This window comes from Chelmon rostratus, chromosome 10 (genome assembly GCF_017976325.1).
Source record: "Chelmon rostratus isolate fCheRos1 chromosome 10, fCheRos1.pri, whole genome shotgun sequence".
NCBI lineage: Eukaryota > Metazoa > Chordata > Actinopteri > Chaetodontiformes > Chaetodontidae > Chelmon > Chelmon rostratus.
In genome coordinates, this window is record NC_055667.1 from 929,173 (window position 1) to 954,505 (window position 25,333).

Consider the following 25,333-nt stretch of genomic DNA (forward strand, 5'->3'; position numbering starts at 1 on the left):
AATTTATTTATTTTTTTAGCTCTGTGAGCTCTGTGTTCTAACCCCACTGCATTAAGCCAGAGGCCAAAATCTCAGAGGCAGAAAACAGAGACAAATAAAGCCAATTAATGTTCATAGCTAGATACCACCAGAGGTAAGTGAGGATTTTGAATGAAGGGATAGTGCTGCCCCATCATACTCTATCATCATCATCATCATTATCATTATCATTCAGCTTCCAAAACAGGATGTTCAATGCATATTCTTCTACTTGTTCTGTGTGCACAGCATGCAAAATATGTTTTTGAATTTGATACGCCATTGTGCCAACCTGCCATTGGTAATCATAATAATGTTCTGATCATTTCAAATTAAATTTATTTTCATTACAAAACTGACAACAAAAATCAGAAATCGCCAGAGACATGCGTAATAGCTCAATCACTTTTTTTTAATAATACAGAACAAAGGGAAACTGCAGCATATGCCTCCATGATCTTCAGCCGTCAGAAATTCCTTTCACATCCTTTAAACCTTTTCGTATTTTTTATGTATGATTTTTTTTGACTCAAGGATGCACTGACATGATATTTGTCTTTAAACTTTTGACATTTAATGTTCAACTTTGAGGTTAAAACCAAACAGTTTCTGGAGAATTCATAGGCCTGGAACTCTAACACAGTGCAATATTTAGAGTTAGTCCCAAAGATCAACTGTACAGAGCTGCTGGGAGACCTTGTTACTGTGATTGCTGTCATATGTTTGCCATGTGACAGTCCCACAGGAGAACAAAAGACTGATTTGGACATTCACTTCTCAAATTGGTGTCTGCCTTCTTATTTGCATGTCAAACTGAAGGTAAGTTCACCTAAAAGGTCAGTAATAATCCTTCATTGAATGGGAAAACTGAATTTGATAGATCAGGTCAAAGTTGTGGCAGGAAGTGGGTCTGTAACCTGTAGAATTTCACTGTTCACCTTCCAACTAACCTGCTGGTTTGTCTCCAACCTGTTCAGGCTTTTTGACCCTCAGACTGGGAGGTCACTATGTTCACAGATTAATCACAGTTCACATTGTTATTAATACTGATGGGAATAATGAAGAAGACCCAGGCTGAATAATTTGGTGATATCCTCTGGAGAGAGAGCAATTTGAGTGCTGATTTGATGTCAAAGTGAAATAGTGTTTATGTCCCACTCCTTCCTCCCTTTTTCATCATCATGAAAATTGTAGTTTGACATTAAGAGAGAGGCAAGTGTATGCGGTCACATTGGCCTGTCCACATGTTTTTTCTCTAGCTTTTTTTTTTATCATCATTCTCCCTAAATATGTACAAAAAAATCCAGTCCAATAATGATAATCCATCACATTTTACAAAAGGGACTTTGAGTAAAATTCATTGGTTTGAACACATTCAGATCTTTGTGTCAGGAAAAGGGTTAACAATAGAAATACTGAGGAAGCGTTTGCAGGAATGATATCTTCTAAATGCAATGTGTATCTGGTCAGTATTTTTCATCTCACTTTCCTGTCTCATCTGTGTAACCATCATCTAGCACATATGCACATTCATACCTGCCAATAGAAACACACACACACACACACAGTAAAAATACGATGATCAGGAACTCTTCCATTGCATTTCAAAATTGGTTTGCTGTCAATATAACACACACTAAATAGTACAGAGGTCACAGTAAATTTACAAAAGATAATTTGCCTGAGGCAACTAAAAAAGCACTGTCAGGCCTCTCCAGCGTCAACTCCGATCCAAACTTTTCTCTGGCTCTGTCTCAGAAATGAAAACGGTTCCTCAGGTTGGAATCCGAGAGGAAAACAACTAAGAAAAACAATCCCACAAAGACTCCAGATTCAATCAGGGCTCACTTAGATAATCCGTCTGCAACAGAAAAGTCACTTCTACTACTTGAATGTTCTCCTTTTTCCAACAATTCCCATCATCTGTCCACGACCACCATTCCTCCTGGGTTAGATGGGAAGAGCAGCAAGTCTTCCAGATGTCAATAGTGTACATATTGTTCTGTTTCCTCCTTCTGAGTGACTTCAACACATACAGAAGAGACACATTTGTTTGTTCTTTGTTGCATTGTTTTGACATGGACATTTATGGAGTAAGGCCATAATTCTGAAAATAAAAACAAGATTAGCGATCTTCTGTGGCATATTGTTGTTGAGTCAACAGCTTGCCACGGCAGCGACAAAGGGGCACCTCAAAGCCCCTATTTGCCCTCAATCTTAAGGACCATGTCATGTTTTCAGACATTCACTGACAAATTACAATCTCTGTGCCCTGTCCATTACTTTCACCTCAAATCCACTTCAAGTTTCAGTTCATTTTCAGAGAGAAACAAGAGAGAAGCACAGATTTATCTAGATTTGTGCAAACGTAGAGCAGTAGATGTGCCTTCTGCTGCATCCTCATACCTCCAGCAGTCTGTGTGTGGAAGTTTAATTTCTCCTAGGCTCTACTGTACAATCAAATAATATCAAGTGGATATAGACACCAGACACCATTTATCTTGTAAGGGGCTTGTGGAAGGAAATCTTTAGATTTTCATGCCGGCCTTCTCGGCTCCGTGCTGTGATGGGGACAACATAGTTGTTCTGTTGCGATCATCAAGACGCACAATACGATGACTGCTGCTGTCACTTTTCAAAATTAGGATGACTTATGTCATAATTTTGATGTAGGTTTTAATAAGTCACAATATTGACTTTATTTCATAATTTTGACCTAAAAAGTAATCATCGTGACATTTTAGAAAGGTCCACTTTGACTATGATTCTCCTCATTTTGATTTTTAAAAATAATTTGAATATTTTCATTTTTAAATTTTGTTAACTGAATGGCAGAAATGGGCGTCCGTATCATCAACCATCAACAGGTGGCTGCTACAAATGGGTAAAGCACATTTTCCATCAGTAACTCCAAAGTATTCATTCAAGTATCAAGCCCCTGTGAGGCCGGTGTAACACCAAAGGAATCCTGACGGCTCGGCTCAGAGCTGACACAAACTTGAAGTGAATGAGGAGGACACACAGCGTTTAGTAGCCTCCCTCTTGTTGTAACTTAAAGCTCCAGTATGCTGTACAGGAGACAGTCTGGCCTGTGCTTCGGTCTTATATTCACATGTAGTCACATTTCACTTGGAGCAAATGAGGCTTTGAAACAAAGTGTCTGTCGACAAGTGATTGTAAAGCTAGCTACAGTTGTCAGTGCCCAGTTACATAGTCCCTGTAGAAATCATTTTTCAGCAGTTTTCTGCAGTAAAAAACTGTTTTACAGATGTAACTTCTGATTCATCTTTTGTTTTCCTTTGACGTTTTCTCTGTAGATGTATTCCAAGCCTGAAAAGAACTCTTTTTTTCAATGCACAAGTGAACAATAACAATAAAATGCTTGGGTACCATCACTGATCACTTCCACAGATCCAACTTTTGTTTTTTCACTGAAAAATAGAGTGAAAAGGTGCCAAGAAGAGTCCTGACACTGCTGACCTTTGGAGGAATGGAGAGCCACAGAGTCCAAAACAGGACGCTTCCACAGTCTGTCAGCTGTGTCACCTTCCAGCTTTCCATAACCCTCCACTGCCCGACTATAAACCGCTGAACTGCTTTGCCAACATTTGTTGCGAATTTTTGCGAACGCAAAACCCGTTTTCAGGTTACACGGTCAATGTGGTAACAGTTACACTGCAGCTGAACTGCTTTTAATGACTGAATGCATCACACTGACATTTTGTACCTAATAATAAGAAGTAACAGCAGAAGGAAAACTGAAGCATTCCTCCTCTTGTTTCACAGACTTCAGAGAACTGACTGAAACACGTGAAACTAGTTTTGCTGTTTTTACATAAAGACAAAGCCAGTAACAAACTAGATGAATTCTGAAAAATTCAATTTCATTCAATCAAACTGTCAACAATAGCAGGCATTTCCACCCGTTCACAGGTGATGCTCATGCTTCAGAAATGCCAGCTGTTCTGGTACAACAGAGTGGGCCCAGAACGATAACTGAGGAGAAAAGAAGCAGGAGTGAGACGCTGGCCTCACGTGTCCGCTGAACACCATCACACTGCTCAGAATGCCGGTGGGTCGTCGAAGCTTCGTCTGTGGACGATGTTGGATTTCCAACAAAAAATCTGCTCTGGGCATTTTTTGTTCCATTGTGGGATTTTTTTGAAGGCATTACACACAGCTTCCATTTCAAACTTAAAAACATTCAAACACTTAAAATGGTGTAAAGTGCACCTGGTGGCCAACGGGAAGTGACTTCCAGCACATCCTCAGGATCTGACCCTGGCTACAGGACATCTTTTTCGCACCACTTGTAAGTGCAGTGGTCAGATAAGGAAAATGCTACTTTCTAAAAGAAGCATTTTATGCAACTGGGCACTGTGTTCAGACTCAAATTGTGAGCTATAACAAGCTGCTGTCACTCAGAAACCCCTCCTTACTATTAACTGACCAGGCCTATCTGTTGTCTTCAAACAATGCACATAATTAAAAACACACATGTATCAATGGTGGAATTAATGCACTGCAGTCACTATTATTGTTGACATCAATAAGTAACAAATAGAGAAATAGGAGACATGGATAACAACAAAAATGAGACCAAAGAAAATATGCTGATAGACATACAGCTGGTGCGCACCCCTCATTGATGTTCCTGTCACTGATGTGTTTGCTTCAGACACAAGAAACAAAAATGTTATGTTCCTCATTCAGTGAAGGGCATTCATAGGAGCGTTTACATCAATTTCACTACAAACTTAAAGGATAACTTTCGTTTTTAACAACCTGGACTTTATTTGTAGCATTAAATACGACCATTTAGACACCCAGACAACTTTGGTGGCATTTGGAGTCGTTTCGAAGAAATTAGCCCCAGAAGAGCGGCGCGTATATCCGTATAATGCGAGTTATCGGGGCACCCGTGCGTAGCCTCTATAAACGCATAATCTGCGGCGAAACTCGTTCATATTCCAATACTTTGTTATGATATGCTGGCGCTATTCCCCTCTGAGCCCGTGGTGGCATGTTATCAACCTCCAGGGTCTCTAGACAACTACCTCTGACGTGGATGACGTCATTTTCGAGCGCCGCGCGCTGCGAGCAGCCAGCCACAACACGGCTAACTCTGCGGCGGTCGGCTAGTTTAGCTGTAGTTCGCGACTGTTATTTTTCACAAAATGGATGAATATTTTTCCGACTCTGAGGTGGTGGACGATGACTTTGTTTACGATGAACAGCCTTACCGTTTTGAGCCAGAGCACACGGACGAGGAGGCAGAGAGAGGAACAGCTGGCCAAACAACAACAAACGGCTGCGCGTCCACGAGTAGACGGTAACTGGTGGTGTTCTTGTGGACAATGTTCATCGATGACAACAGAGGAGGAATGCCTCTGTTGCTCAGAGTGGGACTTGCGGCCAGGAGATACGCGTCTGAATGTGTCAATAAATGTCTGTGTCACAACACTGGAGGATTTCCGCGCAATGATAAACTTCTGGCAAACAAAACCAAGGCAAATAAACAATCTATATATGTGTGTAAGCTACTTACTCAATCGAAAGTTGCCCATTTGGTCCTGCAGGCTTTGGCTGGGTCTTCCAGTTCACTTTAGGGACACGAAAAAACGTCTCCACCACAGCCCGGTTTATCATTGCGCGGAAATCCTCCAGTGTTGTGATACAGACGTTTATTGACACATCCTCCTCTGTTGTCAACGATGAACATTGTCCACAAGAACACCACCAGTTACCGTCTACTCATGGACGCGCAGCCGTTTGTTGTTGTTTGGCCAGCTGTTCCTCTCTCTGCCTCCGCGTCCTCCTTTCAACGAGCTCCTCGTCCGTGTACTCTGGCTCAAAACGGTGAGGACGTTCATCGTAAACAAAGTCATCGTCCACCACCTCAGAGTCGGAAAAATATTCATCCATTTTGTGAAAAATAACAGTCGCGAACTACAGCTAAACTAGCCGACCGCCGCAGAGTTAGCCGTGTTGTGGCTGGCTGCTCGCAGCGTGCAGCGCTCGAAAATGACGTCATCCACGTCAGAGGTAGTTGTCTAGAGACCCTGGAGGTTGATAACATGCCACCACGGGCTCAGAGGGGAATAGCGCCAGCATATCATAACAAAGTATTGGAATATGAACGAGTTTCGCCGCAGATTATAGATATGGATTATAAGTTGACTGGGTGTCTAAATGGTCGTATTTAATGCTACAAATAAAGTCCAGGTTGTAAAAAACGAAAGTTATCCTTTAAGATCAGTTCAACCATCTGACCTATTCATTAACTCTTTAAGGCTGTCTTTGTTTCCTGTACTGAGAATGCAGTGTTTCTCCCATTTCCTAAGACTGAACACACTTCATTTCAAATCATTTTCAGGCCAGAAGTGAACATAATGTGAATTGATTCCTGACTTTAAACTGGACAGACTCTAAAACCTTAAAACCGATTATTTTTCTCTATATATGGGTAAACAACTGAACAAAAAGAGACTTTTGATAGTTTTGTGTCAAAAAATCAAAATGATAAGTTCACAGACACCTGGAATGATATTTTTAAAATAATGTCAAGTAGTAAACGTCACGTGCACTGACCATGAACGACAACGTCCTCTCTCTCGTCTCTCCACTGTCGTTATGCAAATAGCATTATCTGGGTTTGCTAACTAATCCAGCATGTTAGTTAAATTTTGATTTAGCTTGCTTCTTTGTCATCCTTATGGATCTTTTTTGTCACCAAACCAACTCAAACATCCTTTGTCAATTCAATCCAGGACTTTTCTAATTGGCCACTTTCTGGAGCAGCTGGAGTAATTTGTTGGTGGCTATTTATCTGGCTTGGTTTCCACAATGACTACATTAGCACTTGCATGTTTTGCTATTAAATTAGTTTCTCTTGTCAAAGGTCTCCATGTATGCTGTTGTTTTGAGTGAAAAAGGGGTTGGTAGATGGAAATGCATGCTTACCATTCCAACGTTACCGTAACACTCACTAGTTTACACCATCTGCTTAAAAGAAACTTGCATTTAATCAAAATCCACAATAACTCAAGCAAACACTCCCACAACACGTCTGCTGCTCCTTGGTTTTTCTCCATGTTTACATCATCTATGCTTACATGACACAATAAGGCTCTCGTGGCAGATGAGGTTTAGTCCTGCAGCAGGCTGGTAGGTGGGAAAGGAGCCCTTTCTTCAAGTCTTTGTTAAGGAAGAAACAGACAATTGGGTTGACCCCGGCTTGGGCAAAACTCATCCACACGGTGGTGGAGAGGTACCGGTGTGGTATTGTGCAAGCCTTGACAAACACCCTCCAATAGCAAGCCACTATGTAGGGAGACCAGAGCACCAAGAACAGCAGGGTGATCACGTAGAACATCCTGCCAAGCTGCTTCTCTGCTTTGAACTCCTCCATGCCCAAAAGGCGCCGGTTCTGGTTGTGCAAGTTCTGCCGGATTCCCAGCAGAGTGGGCGGCATCGGACCCCTGCCAAAGCCCGCAATCCAGTTGGCTGCCGCCTGGCCAGTAGCCCCCGGCCCATGGAAGGTCCAGTTCTGGCTGATGGCCGGCACCATCTGGACCGGCTTCATCTTGCGGTGCTTGTACTCAAAGAGGAGTAACTTCATGTAGACAACATGTGTAGCAAGAATGAGCACAGCCAGCATTAGCATGAAGCCTAGCGTATCATTAGCCTTGAAGTAGCGATGCTCAAAGATGCACTGGTCCTCCTCCCGAATGAATTTGTAGGTGCCCACATCAAAAACGGGCGGGAAAGCCATTGCCACAGACAGTGTCCACACCATGCACACCACTGCTACACATGTCCAGAATGTCATGCGCTTTGAGTAAAAGCGGTGGTGTGCAATGGCCATGTAGCGTGTTACGCTGATGCAAAACAGCATGAAGGCGGCATGGAAACAGAAGAGCACTGCCATGAAGGCCACCACCTTGCAGCTTAGCACACTGTAGGTCCAGGCTGAGCCGTTCTTTATAGATACCAACACAAAGGGGAAGCAGATGGCTGAGCGAATGGTGTCTGCCAGGCACAAATCCAGTAGGAAGTAGTAAGGTGCCTTGTGCAGAGCCCGGTCCCGCAGAACGAGCAGAGACACCACCAGGTTGCCCACGAGGCTGATGCAGATGATCAGCCCCAGTAGTACCAGTTTGACATAGGTGGAGACAGCAGAGGAGGGACTCTCTGCTACCATACCTCCTGTGGTAGTCACCACTGCTGCCATGGGCCCAGCAGGCCCTTCGCTGCTCTCATTTCCGTTCGCCATCCCAAATGCCCCCCCACCCATACCACCTTTTCGTCAGACACCGAAGCCACCACTGCTCCACCGCCTCCTCCGGGTAGTCGTTCCTCCGTCCTCGTGGTTGCTTCTTTTCCGCAGTTCACAAGGAACAGGAACACCTCAATCCACATTGCCCCATTTCTAGCAGGTGCTTTCGTATTATGTTGTCTCCCCTTTTGGTCCTAAAAAAAAAGACAAAGGATTAGGAGTTAGCATGGGTCTCTGTAAGACGGATCAGTGGACAGCATTTCAGCCATTCAGGTTGTACCACATCATTTCAAAAATTTAACAGTAGACTCTAATCTAGCTGTTTATTTCGATGTTTTTAGCTCTAATGAGGAAACCTTCAGCCATCTTTTCAGCAAGACCATTTCTGACACCCCATTTCTTGGTGCCTAGGGGGGCTTTCACACCCACCCTCTGTGGCTCGGTTCAAATTAATTCTGGTGCGGCCATACAACCTGGCCTAGACTACCTGAAAAGGTGATCTCAAACTCTGTTTGTACAGTCTGTTTTTGGTGTGAAACCCAATCTCTCTCTCTCTCTCTCGCAGTTTCAGTTAATTATGCTTTCATCAGCCTGGCACCCATTAATTGTTGACTAACTGGTAAATTTCGAGCTGAGGAGAATACTGGTCTGCATCTCCCAGTCAGCGCTGATGAAGGAACAGGACGCTGTGACGCAGCTTTCCTTTGTGAGAGTTGTCCGGCAGTCTGTGGTCAGAGCTAGCTTGACTTTTAGCTCAGGCTTCTTCTCCTCAAAGTGCTTTTCAATGCATTTAGTTAAACCTCTGCACTGCGTGATGTGCTTGGACTCGAGGTACCGAACTAACACTGTGAATCCCTCGCCTTCTACCAGTCTCAGTCTTTCAGAACACCAACTGGGTGATGGCCTCAGACTGGTTTTCTCCCCCTGGCTAGCAGTGACAGTGGTCTGTGGCTGAGACCCCTCCTCAGACATGGCAGCCAGGTGCTTGTTCTTAATGTGGTTCAGCATCCACCTGACTTTGTTGCCTTTCTGGAGGAAATGTTCCCACACAGAGCCTCATTTGGCACTCTTACTTTTTTACTTCATAGGCTTTCACACCGCTGTTAGCCTTAGGCTGAGTGAAGCAAGCATCAGCAGAGTGTGTGTGTGTGGGTGGGTGTGCCTATGCAAATTAACATAGAGACCAACATGCATAACTGGGCAAAAATACTGTTGTTGTTTAACCAATTAATGTTTAACCGTTGACATCCCTGATCACACCCTTCAACGATGAGGACCCCCAGACCACACACTGAACAGGAACAATAAGAGAATTGTCTTTTTGTCTGTCTTCATCATCTCGACACGATAAATCATACAAAATAACTGTGCCCACTTTCAGTACACATGACAGGTGACTGAAGTGATTGTGTGAGGGGTAAAACAAAGATGGCGTTCACACGAATGCTCGCCTGGTCAATCACCGCGCGGCGTTTGGTGAAAATGTGGGCTCGTCGAATTTGGAAAGTTACAAAAATTGACTGATGCAGTTCCCCAGGGAGCAGAAGCTGCCATCAGAAAGAGGATTTCAGATTCTGTTAGATGATCTGACACTTTTCTCAAGCATACTGAGGCCTTCAGTGTAATGCAGCCATCTTTGATGTTGTTTGGTACACCTTTGCTTTCGCTGCTATGATAAGTCAAAATGTCAGCTGTGACAGGCTCGTTGCTACAGGAGCACTGAGCACATTATCTGCTACAGCTTTTGCTGCGTCTTATGTGAATGAGCGACTGCATAACCATAATTTAATTATCCCAGCTGGTGAAAAGTATACAATATAATCATAGAACTAGAACAGAATAAGAGGCTACAGAACGATTAGGATTAACATCCAAGTACTAAAAGACAGGCTGGGCTAAATATTTGTGAGGAAATCATTTGACATTTGTCAGAAAGAGTTATCAGCTGCTTTTCACTAACTCACATCTAACAAAGACATCTCCAGTACAAAAGCTCCGATCACTGTGGCCCTCACTCTCCATCACAGTGAATAAAACAATGTCAGCACAGTGACTGCATGGCAGCAGCCTCCCTCTGAGGAGGATATCAGCTGTTTGGGAGATGAGGGAGAGCCTTTGAGGAAATTTCATCTGAAAAAATGCAAACTTAAAGGAATCACTTGGCGCTCATTTAAAAGTGTAAATGCTGACTGTTGAAATGAAAACAGAGCATGGTGAACAACAGAGATGTTCAAATCAAGATCAAATTCACTGTTTTTATCTGGTCATTTTCGGAGTTGCAGCTCTCATAGCTCCACAGGCTGGGAGCTATGGGGAACTGAGAGAGAGGCTGTGTGTCTTGAAGGAGGGGCTTTGCGAAGCTGGAAGTTGGTTGGCGGCGGAGGGCAGAGTCACTGTCAGGAACTGGGTAGCAACAGCAGCCCAATACCTCTGGCTTGATGTCGGAGGGAGGAGGCGACAAAGCTCACTGGATGAGATGTAGACAGAGTTGGTGTCTGACAGTAGGGCACAGCGTCAGGCCTCCTCACATGGAGCCTAACTTACAGGTCTGATCAGCCGCTGCAGCATTAGGTAGCCACGATGGCTTAAAATCACAGCTCACATAGCCTGTGTTCCTTCAAGAGGTGGCGCTATGTTCTCTAAGGAGCACGTTAAATCCCTCGGCTGTCCCAGTGTGAGAGGGCCCACAGCTGCTGGAAATGCTGTATTATTTATCATCAACACAACACAGCGTCACTCCATTGAATGCTGCGGTGATGCACGCATCACATATTAGGATTTGCTCTGCAGAAGGCGACCCCTCATTAGATGATCACCCTGTAGAGTCAGAGGCAGACAAATGGACACAAGTCCCAGTGAGCTGCAATAGTCTGGGCCTACAGGAGGCAGCCAGAAAGACGGCAGCGGGGGCTTGTTCCTCTCAGTAAATGGCATGCAGAATGCAGAGGCAGACATCATGACATTTTGCAGACCAGGGACCTGTAGGCAATACAAAATGGTAGTCATGTGCTGCTTACCTGCTGTGGGCTGCTTGTCCTCCAGGCAGGCCGTCCGTTGCAGTCTACATGAAACACTCGGCCGTTCCCACACAAAGATGGATAGCTGGAAAGACCTGGAGGCCTAAAGACGAGGCTGCAGCACCTGACGCTGTACCGACAGTGTGTCAGTGGTCCAGATCTCTGTACGGGGTGTTAAGCCTGTTGAGGACTCACTGTGAGGAACAAAGGGTTTCGAGAAGCCAGAGCTGCGTTTGCTCTTTTTTCTTGTGCATGTTATGTCTCCTTGTTTTCCACAGAAGCTCGTGCCGGTCGCGGGTAAGCCCCAGCATCACCATCCGGAGGGGCTCCGTGCTGTCTGCCGTCAGCTCCTCCGCTCCTGAGCTCACAGACCGCAGGCGGTGCTGTCCGATGGAGCCATCTGTAAACTCATCTTGTCTACCAGCAGACGCCCCGTGCAAACCCTGTCGATCCACCGCCGCACTTCCTTTCGCATTGTTCCGGTGAAGTCGAGGGAAACCTCGTTTCCTACAGGATGCCAAAACAATCCAAGGGCGTCTGGTCAAAAACAAATATGTTTGCTAGCTAACATAGTGAGGCCAGAGAGCCCGGAGCGGGCAGGTCTGAGCTGCAGGATGACACCGAGGCCAATCCTCATTCTGTCCGCAGCCGGTCAGCGGCCGAACGGGCACAAATGTGGGTGAAAGCGCGGACGGAAATGTGAGAAATGAGATGTGTGGCGCTCCGCCGGCGCCGTTCTTCTCCAGAGCAGAAAGGCAGGTTTCCAGCCGTCAGGACAGGCAGCTGCTGCCGGGGTGGCCGTCTGAAGGCTGCACGGACAGAGGCGGACCCGCGCTCTGTGGGGGACGGGGGCAGAAGCCCCCACTGACCCGAGCTGAGAGGAAGGGCTCGCTGTTTACATGTTTCTGTTGGTGTATGTCTGTATTTATAGCTGACTACATAATACAGTTTGAATATTTATTTAAAATGAAATACATAATTTGGCAAAATCCACGTAAAAGTCATCTGATAACAGTGGCACAAACTTTCTTATTCCAATGCAATTTAATACTGGATGTATTAAAACTGAACGTAAACCAGTGGGGACACTAAGGCCTAGAACTGTTTGTTGGTATGTATGTCAAAACTTTGTCAGTATATCCCAGTAATATATAACAACAAGTTCTAATATAATATAGCATAATGTGATATGACATCACTTCTTCTATGGATGGCAATGTCTGCTTGTCAGTCGGTCCACCACTCTGGTCCAGACTGATGTATCTCAACAACTATTGGATGGACTGCCATTTTGGACAGATATTCATAGTTCCCAGAGAATTAAACCATGGGAATTCGGTGATCCTCTGATCTGCCTGCCAGCACCATCAATAGGCTGACGTTCAGACCTGTAAACCCTGCCTTTTTCCTGCCTTTCCAAATTGGCTTAAAGTTTGCGCAAGAATGTCACCAAATGGGAGGAGGCTCACTCGTTCTTACTGAAGAGCAGCATCAGTCAAAGTCACGCTGTTTGTAAAATATTCCACACAGATTTTAGGGTTCACATGAAGGGAAAAGTGACAAGTCTGCTCAGCATTATCTTGGCCAAGGATACTTCGACACGTAGGCTGCAGAGGCCGGGGATCGAACCACCGACCTTCTGAAAAGTAGACAACTGAGCCACAGTCTCCAAAATAATAATAATACAGGGACATTCACAGCATTTCACTTTCAACCAGGTGTCTGATTCTGACCACCTGAGGAACTAGTTAGCTCAATCCTTGTTGCTCTGATATTTTAGAGCAAGTGGTTGCCTGGTGGTGATTTTAGGACTCACTGTGTCTCCCGTTGTCTAAATGCAAGAGGGAATGTGGACTGTGATGATGGTGGTGGGATGGCCTAGAATGGGCCGCCAGAAAATGTCTCTATATTTTCAAATAGCAGTTCTGACAGGTATGTTGACATTAGTTGCTTTTTTTGTATGTATGTCAGCAGCTATTAGCCTGCAATGTCATGACATTTGGCACAAATATTCCACGTTCCCCTTCAGGATGAAATGACTTTTCGAGTTTATTTTGTCATTTATGACCAAATACCCGACACTCCCATCTGCCTCAGCTCAAGTGTGTGTTTAGATTTAACAAGCAAATATTAGCATGCTAACACACTAAATTTTGATGATGACCATGGTTAACATGCCTGCTTTACATCAACATGTTTGCATACTTTGGAGGCTACTTTGCATTTAGCTCAAAGTGGCACTGTTCCAAAGTGGGCCTGTAGCCTCTCAGAGTTGCCAGCGTGTTTGTAGACCCTTAGTCATGTTTTTGAATAACCAGAACAGAACAATACTCTGACATCAATAAGAGTTAATAAGATGCCTGCAATGTAACAATAACTGCACACAGGCAATCAGACAGCATGGTGTCTTGAATTAAAGACCATCACAAAAGGAGTGACTGCCAGAAGGAGGCACCGACTGCAAACCACATCCTTCACAACATCAGACTGATATTGATCTTCTTATCTCACGAGCATAAAATGCTGAACTATTGTTTTTTTAACATCATATTTATGCCAATCCTTTTCCCATTACATGAATATAAGGATTTTTAATGAATTAATAATCAACAAACACTGTATCCATGCAGTCCCACCTTAAGCATATGAGTCTTACTGCAGCGTTGATGATGATAATGAACTTTGTGTTGACTAATGAGGCAGCTGCCATGGTGCTCCATGTATTTTAATGGCTGTCATGCAGGGCACTCAGATCTGTGTCTGCAGCCCACTGGGTTGGAGTTATCCAAGGTCACAGGAACATGTGGCAGTAACGATGACATAAAAAGCTTCACAGTATGGCCTGGATCACTGCCCTCCTCATGGTTTTATGCACCAACAGCTGTCTGCGTTGCTGGAAGCTGGACACTGCAAAATTCTTACCACAACTGCACAATCTTTGGTTACATCATATTTCGAGTATAGTTAGAGAGAAACCTGTTGGGAAGATAGAACATCATTGTGTATTTTTAAGTTAAGGAATGTTGTATTGATTGATTGCATTGTAAATCTTCAGTGGAACAGTTAGGACCCTGGTTAAGAGACTGACTTTAGAGAAGACTTTAGAGAGAACATCACAACATCCGCCCACAAGAGGTCAGTGGTCATCAACCAGGAGTCAGCGGACGACCAGAGAAAGACCAGGGAGGACATTTACATGTGACACCAGACACATATTTGAACAGAGACAGGAGTTACCACCTCCCCCGTATAACTACCTGGGACTGAAATCCCATGCTAAGTACTGGTCACATGACAACCGCTGATGAGCAACTTTAGTCACTGATGAACAAAGCAAAAGGGTGAAAACTCTCTATTTTGCCCTTTTTCATTAACAAGGTCACCCTTGGTGAACATGGTTGTGTATCTGCTACATGTGGATAGAACATGCACAGCCTGTTTTCCATAGCAACAGACCTTGTGAGAAATGCTAAATGGACTGTTTTTTGTAATTGCATTCTGTGCTTCCCTAGAACTGTTGGTATATGACTTAGCACCTTGTTAATTCATATGAACTCCAACAAGCTTAACATCAAAATGATACCAGAATGAGTAAAACAAATCCTGCTTATTTTCAGTTTCAAATAGTTTCTGTTCATTTGATTCTAAAAAGGGAATTTTGAGGTGTGACTCACCTAATTTTCTTTGTTACCACAGCACCCACGGGCCAATATTTGACACAGAAAATTCAGAAAAAGGATAACTGTGGTCTCACTCAGCGACTCAGCTACACAGTAGGTAACACATAGCCAGTGTGTAGCCATTTAAACAAGGATTTAAGTCCCACTCATATAATAAATTCATTATATATATATATATATATATATATATATATATATATATATATATATATATATGTGTGTGTGTGTGTGTGTGTGTGTGAGAGAGAGAGAGAGAGAGAGAGAGAGAGTGTAATTTAACTATTTCTATAAATATGCATGACAATCAGCAGACTTTTTGGTGCTGTACTTTACTGTACTGACACCTGATTTAAATGAGTAGAATGCATGAGCTAAAGTGGATGCCTAACTTCATCAGGATTTGCATTGCTCTAATTTTAATCAGCGATAAGACTATGTGACTCATCTGAGACACACAGACACATAACAGCTTTTATTGCATAGCTTTACATAGAAATTAAAACAAATATAATGCTAAGAAGTACGCTGATAGTTTTTCTCAACAACCTTTCTACATTTCATTACCTCGTCATTTTTACAAGACCATACTGATGATGTTAAGTTCTGAAAAAGCTGTGAACGTGAGTTGCAAGTTGAAATAAAATAAACACATCCAATTATAACAAGTTTATGACAAAAGATGATTTCTTCTAACTGATTACAAGATTTATATTTATCATTTTTATTGTTGTATTGCATGCATTGTGAATGGGTGTCAACACAAACTGAAAAGTAGAACAACAGGGCTGTTATATTGAATTGCACTGAAATACAACTGAGTTCCATTCAACAAAAAGATTCCAATCACTTAAATAAACACTCATTCTACAGACACAAAACATTAACAAATTACAATAAAGCAACTCAATTTAACGTAAGAATCATGACCAAGAAAGTTTCAATGACGAAATTACAGAAAATAAACATGCAAATTCACCAGATTTTATCGTGTCTTTCCATGATTCATTAATTCAAATGAGAGACTTTGAAAACCACCTAATCTGACACAGCAGTTACCATGTGGAACATTTTACATACACATGAGCATTCATATCCACAAATCCGTCATCACAAGTGTGGCTACAAAGACAGACACAGAGCTACTTTACAAAAACATAAAGTATAAAACATAGGGATGTATAGGAGACACACACACACACACACACACACAGTCTGTAGAAGTCACTTACGTGGTGCTAGGCTGGGGCTAGCCCACCCAAGACATTATTAGACCTTCACTGTAAGATACAAAATCCTCTGATTTGCTTTATCTGGTCAGAGTTCTTCAGTCGTCAGACCCAATCACCATAAGTTAAGATCAACTTTATGAATACCCAGCTGGGGGTTACAGTGCTACAGGCAGCACCAATAAAAATAGCAACAGACACACTTTATTTTGTGAAAACTCAGTTCTTTTTTCTCCAAGAGCAAACAGTCTTAACAACGAAGGCTGACAAGCACAGCCCTGGTATTTTTGAATGTTAGTGATCTTTGTACTCAATTTCATGGCAGTATGGCGTACTTATAGCTTTGTAAAAAAAAAAAAAAAAAAAAAAAAAAAAGAGCTGTTATCTTTGCTTACCCTACTGAGACTTCGAGAACGATTTTTTTTTACCCACATGGAAAATAAAAAAATACAAAATATGAAATTGGCTATATACATATGTACATTTTATCCAAAAGACTATAAAAAATATTGCCAATGGAAAGTATTGACAAATATTTAAAACTTGCACAAGGACTGAAACAAGCAATTGCATTCTCTATGTGTGTCAGAGTGGACATAAAAATATATATGCATAGGTGTAGTTTTTAAGAAAAAAAGAATGTAATATTGCACAGGTTATAGCATGTATGAGATGAAGGATGTTTCCAGTAGTGCAAAGAAAACTAGACAATTCTGGCGCCACCAAAATTTTGACAGTGGCACGAGGGGGCTGCTGGTCTTATTAACTGAATCAATAAACATGAATGAATTTAATGGAAATGAACCATCTCTATTATCATCAAAAGTTTCCTTTTACTAACAGAGCTAACGGCACTAACGCTAACAGCGCTAACTGAGCTAACTGAGCTAATGCTAATGGAGCTAACAGAGCTAACACTAACGGAGCTAACACTAACGGAACTAACAGCTAACGTGCTAATAGAGCTAATGGTGCTAATGCTAACAGAGCTAACGGTGACAACAGAGCTAACAGAGCTAATGCTAATGGAGCTAGCAGAGCTAACACTAACAGAGCTAACAGCTAACGGCGCTAACATTTCTAATAGAGCTAGCAGAGCCAACGGCAACTATGACCATCTGAAGACCATAAAGTTCTCAAAAAATGCTCAGAATTTCTCCCCCTAGAGTGGATGACATCATCACTTAGAGTGAAAGAGCCAGTGAGAAATCGCCTTAAATTTTTTACTAAAATTGCCGTACAATCCAAACAGTGAATAGGAGACACATAATTTTTGGATCTTTTTGGACCTCAGTATTCTCAGCAGATGGGGATTTTGGCTCTTCCTGTACAGGACATCTGTATTGGTGGTCCAGTTAATAGTATTAATAGTAACAGTGGTTGTAGAAATTATAATAATTATTATATAGTAATAAAATAAGTTCCTTCTTTATTAATATATAATTATTTTTATTTATTTTGTTTTCTTCCGACAAATTTGGAGAAGCCATGCCCATCGCTCCATCCATCCATCCATCTTCTTCCGCTTATCCGGAGCCAGGTAGCGGAGGCAGCAGTCTAAGCAGGGATGCCCAGACTTCCATTAGGAAAGAAAGAAGCCAAGCCCCTCACACCTTACACACCTACAAAAAAAGCTTCTTGGTCCATAAAGGTCCACCATCATGTAGACATGTTTACCACAAATGTGTATCTCAAAACCCAGTGGACAAAATTTCACCAAATTTGTGTGCATGCTCGGGGGATAAGTTTTAACTCAAATCTTACCTGATTGGTGCAAGAAGACTCGGGCTATCACATATTTGCTCATAGCTCAGCATGCCTTTGGGCAATCCTGATCTAACTAGAGACATCCATGCTATCTCCTGAACACACACACACAGAGTTTTGTTTGTTGTAATCATGAAACAAATGAGTGATTGGTCTCACTACTTGTTTAAACAGAATTAAACTAGTTAAAGTGACTATGCTCACCTTTGTGAAGGCTGAAACCCACTCACTGCTGCTTGTGGGTTTAATTTGGTTTGATTGGTTATTTCCTTTTGTTGAAAGAAATATGGCTTGCCACTTGTGGCTATATTTTGGGGTCAACCCCCGAAGGGGCAGAATCCTATTATATTTGTACTTGTAAATGAGGGGTCCAAGACTGAGCCGGCTGGCGCCAGACATGCAAGGCAGAGCATGGCTCCCAGTCCCAGCGAATCCGGGAACCATACTGTAATTAGTCAGACTTTTAGGGGTCTAATCCCGAGGGGGCTGGGATCCATGTGGAGCAGCATGGGGCCTATGACTTTTTGAATTTATCTGAATCTTACAGGTAACACAAAATATGAAACCCTACTTTCCCTTTCTGCGCTGAGTCTGATCTGCACAAAACCTTGCACATAAAATCTGTAGATGCTGATGATAAAACATTATTCAACATTTTGATAATGCAAAAAATGTGCAACTTATAACAATTTCCTGTAGGTCGCAGTCCAAACAGGAAGTGTTGTATTTCTTAGCAAAAATCACTTTCATGAACAACGTAGTCAGTAGTTTCCCGAGCTGGAATGAGGCTCTGTTAAAAAACTGATGCCAATAAACCACAAGGGGCGCCACAATAAAAGTTAGTATCTTGTAATTGGCTTCATAAAATGTGGTTTGCATGATCGAGGGTCGCGACTCAGATTTGGTAGTGAGTTATTCAGGTGCGCGTGGCTTGTTGAAAACTCATGTGAACTTCACATTTTAAGAAAATGAAAAGAATTCACATGTAGATCATACAGTAAATGTTCAATAAGATTTTTTTGAAAAGTCACTAAACGATTAAAAAATGTTATGAAAATTGACCCAAAATTTAAAAGTTGTAAAGCAATATCTGTCTCCGGGTACATGATTTGATGTCATATCATTCAAATTTCGTTGCTGCTCTCAATATAAAACTTCATGTCAAGCATCATGTCCATAGGTCTACAGTTAGACCAAGTGTGACTTCAACACTTATTAACAGGGCTCACAGCATCTGAGCAGTTGCAGGAGTAAATAACGGGCCTGGATGCCATTAATACCTCACTGCAGGCTAAATTATTACTCTTTTTCTGCCACAACGTCTCTAATTATAATGAGATTGAATGGAATGAGCTACAAACACGAAACTAGCTGGAAATAATGCACATCTGCTTCTCAAGAAATATGAGCCCAATTGGCCAGATGTTGGCGCTTTAATTAAGGCTAAAAAAGGTATTTTTCGACAGGCCACACCCAGCACAACTTATGTCAAATTGTATTGTAAGTATTTTTTATGTTGTTTAATAACGCTAATGGTAGAGTTCATTTTTAAAATAATACTAATACAGTAGAATTCAATACCATAGATAATATAGATGGTACAACCCAATTTCCAAAAAGGTATCCCAACCTTTGTGTAAAACATAAATTGAAACAGAATGTGATGATGTTTAATGAAAAACAGCACAAAGACAACATATCAAAACTGAGAAATTTCATTGTTTTTGAAAATGATATTCTTATTTAGAATTTAATGCCAGCAACACTTCTCAAAAAAGTTGGGACAGTGGCAACAAAAGACAGGAAAAGTTGTGAAATGCTAGAAGAAAACAGCTTGTGGAACATCTCACAATTAATTAAGTTAACTGACAACAGTTAGTAGTAAAACGATTGGGTATAAAAAGGGCATTGCAGAGGGGCTGTGTAATGTTTACGAGGTTTTTAAATAGGACTGTAATAAGTCCTGAAGAAACAGACAGAGTTCAACACAGCTTTATCCAATTGGTTCCAGGTCCAAAGCTGAGAAAGCAGACAGACGGGGTCCAGAGGTGGAGGTTTGTTGAGTATTCACACATGGTCTTGCAGAGAGAGAAGACAGGCAGGGCACAGATGAGGGTAGGTGACTGGATTCACAAACTAATCACGGAGGGCAGATATACTAAGCACATGAGAGGTCTAGTTGTTACCACACTGGTAGGCAGACAATACTGGTTGGATCTCCGGGGTTGATGTACTGTGTGGTCAGATGTTCTGGATTGAATGATCAGTGAGGAGGCTGTTGACCATGCCCTGGAGCGATGCACTCCACCAGACAGACAGGGGAGAGACAACCAAGAGACAAAAGGAAGGAAAAACACAGAGAGAGTAATGATAGTACAACTAATATTAATAGAAATTGCATTGGATGTCAGGCAGGGCCATGGCAGGTGACATAGCTATAATCCACAATCCAGGCCTTCTCTGGTCCAGACCTTATTTATGATGGCCGAGAGACGAAGTGGAAAACTGTCCTGTTTTCCTACAGTAGACTTACAGTAGACCTACAGTAGACCTACAGTAGTGGGTCTCATCTCAGATAACAATGAGACCCACTACAGAGAGGAGATACACCAGCTCACCCAGTGGTGTTCAGCCAACAACCTGGTGCTGAACAAAGGGAAGACCAAGGAGGTCATTGTGGACTTCAGGAGGTCCAGGAAGACGGATCACGCCCCCCTCCTCATGGACGGAGAAGTGGTGGAGCTAGTGGACAACATCATGTTCCTGGGCCTCCACATCACATCTGATCTCTCCTGGTCCATGAACACCTCCCGCCTGGTGAAGAAGGCACAACAAAGGCTCTTCTTCCTCAGGAAACTGAAATGGGCTGGACTCTCCTCTCGGTTGCTCGTCAACTTCTACAGGGCCACAATTGAAAGCATCCTCTGCCTCAGTGTGACAGTGTGGTTTGGCAGCTGCACAGCACAGGAAAGGAAACAACTGGCACGGGTGGTTAAAACTGCACAGGGCATCGTGGGCTGCCCCCTTCCTGACCTAGACTCTATATATGAAGGCCGGGTCAGGAAGAGGGCGAGATCCATCGCCACGGACCCCAGCCATCTGGCCCACAGACTGTTTGCACCGCAGGAAAGCGGTACAGGAGCCACCAACAGACTGAGGGACAGCTTCTCCCCCAGGGCTGTCAGAGCTATCACCCCCAGCAGCCCCTCACAGGAGTGAGAGAATGTGGAGTCTGGATGTGAACTCCACTTTGTACGCCAACTGTACAGTGGATAAATGTAGATCTTAATTCAGTCAAAAAATGTTGCTTGTGAACATCATCCAGGCAGTCACTACATTTTTCAGCCCAATGTAATTGAGCACAGTTTCTACTAGAAATCTGTTTTCTCTGAGACAGGGTTGTTAACTCCACAAACATTAAAGGAGATTCAGAGCTTGTCTCAGCAGGACTCCTGGAAGGAATATTGTGTCACGAAAGATGCACCCTTTTGTAGACATATCCTACAGTCTCTGCTTGTCTGTATGTGGACTGTGTTTCTTATAATTATATTTTTTCAGTCAATTTTGTTAACAGTTTTCTATTACTGTATTGGCTGGTCTTTGGTCTCCACTTCAATCTACCAGTGATAAATATATTCTCCTAAAATGTAATGTAATGTTATCTGAAGCTCAGTGATGCTTCTTACTGAATACACCTGGGGAGTGGTAGTTAACTTCTCACTTTAGGCTTGTATGTCCACATGTTTGTACCTTTAACTTATTAACGTTATTCATATTTTGTACTGAGTTTCATAAAAGTACCCCATCTGCCAATCACTTATAGTTTTCTGCTATTACTAACCCACATTTATTTACACTGAGTTCACAGCCGTTCACACAGTTCTCCTCACCTACATGTGCTCAGCAGAGCAATTCAATTCTAAAATGCCTTAATGCAGCCAAAACACTTGATGGATTACTAAGAATCACAACTCTGGTACAAGATCACTTTCATTCTTTACCGAACTTAAAATCACGAACAACAGGTAACATTGCAATATATATTGTCTTTGAACTATAGTTTATTTATTTATAGAGAGATAATTCTGAACTCGTGAATTTTGGCACACAAATCAGAAGTGGTAAACCTTTTGGGCTGGATGGGGCTAATTGGCTCAATAGCACCCCCTAGAAAATTTCAATGAAGCAGGCCGGGCTGTACATTTCTCCTAGATGTACGAAAATTGGGTAGGCACATGTAACATCCCAAAACTTATAAAGTCAGTGGAGGCATGAGCTAAAACCAACAGGAAGTCTGCCATTTTGAATTTTCTGTTAAAAAATGGCAAATTTTTGGCCATTTATGGGGGTCATACTTTTATCAACTGCTCCTACAGATTTCATCAGATTCAATTCAAATTCAATTCAATTCAGTTTTACTTATATAGCATCAAATCACAGTTGTCTCAGGACACTTTACATGTAGAGCAGGTACTGACCAAACTCTTTCAGGAGCTTGAAGCTGCTCTATGCTGTGTTACGTCCACTAATCCCTCTCTCTGGAATTCACAGCTTCCCTGGATTGAATGTGCCCCTTACTCCATGACCAGCACTGCAGCTGGGCTCTCCTCATTCACAGGGATACGAACCACGGCTGTTTCCCCGCCAGGAGGGGGAGACTGCCATCCCATCAGCACAACGCCTATGCCGTTTTAGGGTGTGGAAGAACACCTGCCCAGTTCTACTATGCTGCTTGGATCAAAACAACACACATGCCAACAAGCATCAGATCCCTGCTCCAGCGTACCAACCAGGTCACAAAGTCTGGCTTGCTTCAAAAAATATCCCATAAAAGACGGACTCCAGAAAGCTATCTCCCCTGTTACCTTTCTCAGTTTGAGATTGACTCTGGCATTAACCCATCATCAGTAAAACTAAAACTACCCAGGTCCATGAGAGTGCATTCTACCTTCTTTAAGTCTCTAAACTTAAACCAGTTTTGTCTAGCCCTCTGTGATATATCAGCCTATATATCAGTCTCTGTCTGCCTCTCGTCTCCCTGATCTTCCTCCATCTGCCATTCCTCGTCGCCTGCTTAGATCAAGCTCCAGCGAACTGCACGTTTTGAACATTTGTATTGCACTAATAAACTGCTTGAGCTGATTCCTGTCGACCGTTCTGCTTTTGGGTCCTACGTCTCATCCATTATGACAGATCTGCAGTTCAGTCGCAGTTTCTGTTGTGTTGACAATGAAGACTTTTGAAACTTGAAAAACTGAACTAAGTATTGAGAAATGTGAGTTAGCAATTGTAAAAAAAAAAATGCAACTTTGAATGAAATATGGTTCTTCTCACACATTTCTCTTTTGTTTTCACACAATTATCACATTGAAAACATGTTTTTTTTCCCACAAAAGTGAAGATGCTGAGTTCTCTTGCTCATTCATTGTGTGAAAACATGCAGATGTACAAAACATCCAGCTCTATGATCAGGCTGAAGTCACATGGGTACCTGGTGTTTTCTGAAAAAAATAGAAGCAAAGAAAGAACGTTTGACAGTAGTTATGTTGGGGTGTGTAAATGTAAGGTAAAAAAGTCTTTAGGGACAGTCTGAGGTTCCATCAGACAGCTCTATCTTCCTCAATCAAAGTAAAAAGTAAAAAGTAATCTTATATCCAGGTCTCACTCTCAGGTCACAGACTTTAAATGTGATGGCAGCACTGTAGTGATATGGTTGGTTCAAAATCTATGACTTGATGTAAGTGACAGTTGAGCGATATGGATCAGTAAACAAAGTGCCTACAATATTTTGTTAATGTTATATTTTATGAATGTTTAGCAATGAGCACTGAAACACTAGGTATGTGTAATCTGAGGACTGAGCGTATGATTCAGTGTTTTGCACTTTATATGTAAGGCTGGCATTTGTGTTTAAGGGTACTAGTTCAGCTATTTTGGCTCTTTGCATATTGAGACTTTGTTGTGAAAACTGCACCAAAGCAATTGTAGAATACTGCATGAAAAAATAATGGAATTAAAAAAAAACATTATGAAATATGAAACCCTCAGGAAGCACGTACCTCCATCAAAACCTTTACATCTCTACATTTCATTTTTGTTCTCCAAGATTTAATCTGCATCTGATGTACATCATTTAATTTAATTTGTAGGTGTTGTAATATTTGCAAAACACCTCATATGCAAAATAAATAGATAAATAAAAGAGTTGCACAAAAGGTGCAGCGACCATCTGAAGTCCTGTAAACATAGGTTGCCAAAGGTTAATAATAATGGCAAACCTTTCTAAAGGAAATCATGATTTGAGGACTCAGGCTTCTGTTCTGCCTCAGTGGCATTCTGTTAGGTGAGATGACCTTTGACAACACAAAAAATAACCTCAGAATGAGCTGTTGACACCTGGTAGAATGTCATACAGCATGTTACTGGGCTTCCCCCCCGCTTGCTGCTGTTAATGCTTCCTCTCAAGAACTGTACTGATGTAAACACATCTAGTCAAAAAACAGATACTTTACAGAAAGCTTTTAACCAGGTATGACAAGTTCCAAGCTCCAAAAATTGTGCTTACATGTCACAAGGAAAGGCAAAGTGTTCTTAGCTTATTCGAATGATTTGCCAAGCCTCAACCCTGGTGACAGTAAATTCTATTGCTGATATGTATTATGTACAGAATAACATTCACAACCTGAAAATTTAGATGGAGAATAATTAAATACAGTGGCTTAAGCACTGTATTACAGGACAGTTTGTTCGCTAAATTAATTTCTGAGACTTTGGAATATGGTGACATCTCTTTAAAGGAGTCAGGTGGTTCAAGAAACAGCAGTCAGATGATTGGACACATGTTAAAGAAAAACTGGTTGCTCATGCAGTCTCATTGAGCTTAAGATCTGTTTTACAAGTTTTTTTCAGTGCCATTCCCAGATATTTCTGAAGACTGAACAACTTCAGTTTCAGTACCATTATGTGTATGGATGATAGGGAGGTGTTGGAATTATATATATATATTTTTCAGGTTAGCATTCAATACAACTTTGAGGCTTCGCAGAGATGTTTGAAGAACATTAAGTGGAGACTGTAATCTAGACATTTCAGTTTGAGAAAAACATACAAGATTGTATCATCTTCATAAAAATGAAAAAAATAGATTTTCCCAACAAATGACCTCCAATTAAATGATCATACCACTGAGTCTCTCTGAGATAGTTTCAAAATACACTGACCATTATAACTTTCATTAAGGCAGGTTTTATTGCAGACTGTTGTATTAGACTGTATTAGTTTTAGTTAAATAGGTCAAATATACAAGAAACTGATGGAGATATAATGTAGTTCACTGTTGTCTTATAC

At 42.0% G+C, this 25,333-nt stretch overlaps 2 protein-coding genes across 2 annotated transcripts in view; one reads left to right on the forward strand and one right to left on the reverse strand.

The window, feature by feature from the left end:
• The window catches only part of LOC121613056 (histone-lysine N-methyltransferase SUV39H1-like), a 37,376-nt gene extending 14,769 nt beyond the window's left edge, over positions 1–22,607 (forward strand). Inside the window, exon 6 of the mRNA XM_041946314.1 lies at positions 22,538–22,607. Coding sequence (XP_041802248.1) covers positions 22,538–22,551 — 14 coding nt within the window. The 3' untranslated portion in view covers positions 22,552–22,607. The remainder of the gene's footprint in view (positions 1–22,537) is intronic.
• On the reverse strand, positions 7,130–11,476 carry gpr173 (G protein-coupled receptor 173). The gene is made up of 3 exons (XM_041946315.1): positions 11,314–11,476; positions 8,355–8,490; positions 7,130–8,319 (listed from the first exon to the last, which is right to left on the reverse strand). Exons 2-3 carry the CDS (start codon positions 8,437–8,439, stop codon positions 7,130–7,132), a joined length of 1,275 nt encoding a protein of 424 aa, XP_041802249.1. The 5' UTR covers positions 8,440–8,490; positions 11,314–11,476.
• Positions 22,608–25,333: the final 2,726 nt, after the last annotated feature.

Coding starts and splice junctions, on each gene's coding strand:
- gpr173 (XM_041946315.1), bottom strand. CDS start 8,439: ATGTGGATTGAGGTGTTCCTGTTCCTTGTGAACTGCGGAAAAGAAGCA. Junction 8,320..8,354: donor ACGACTACCCGGAGGAGGCG/GTGGAGCAGTGG, acceptor TCTGACGAAAAG/GTGGTATGGGTGGGGGGGCA.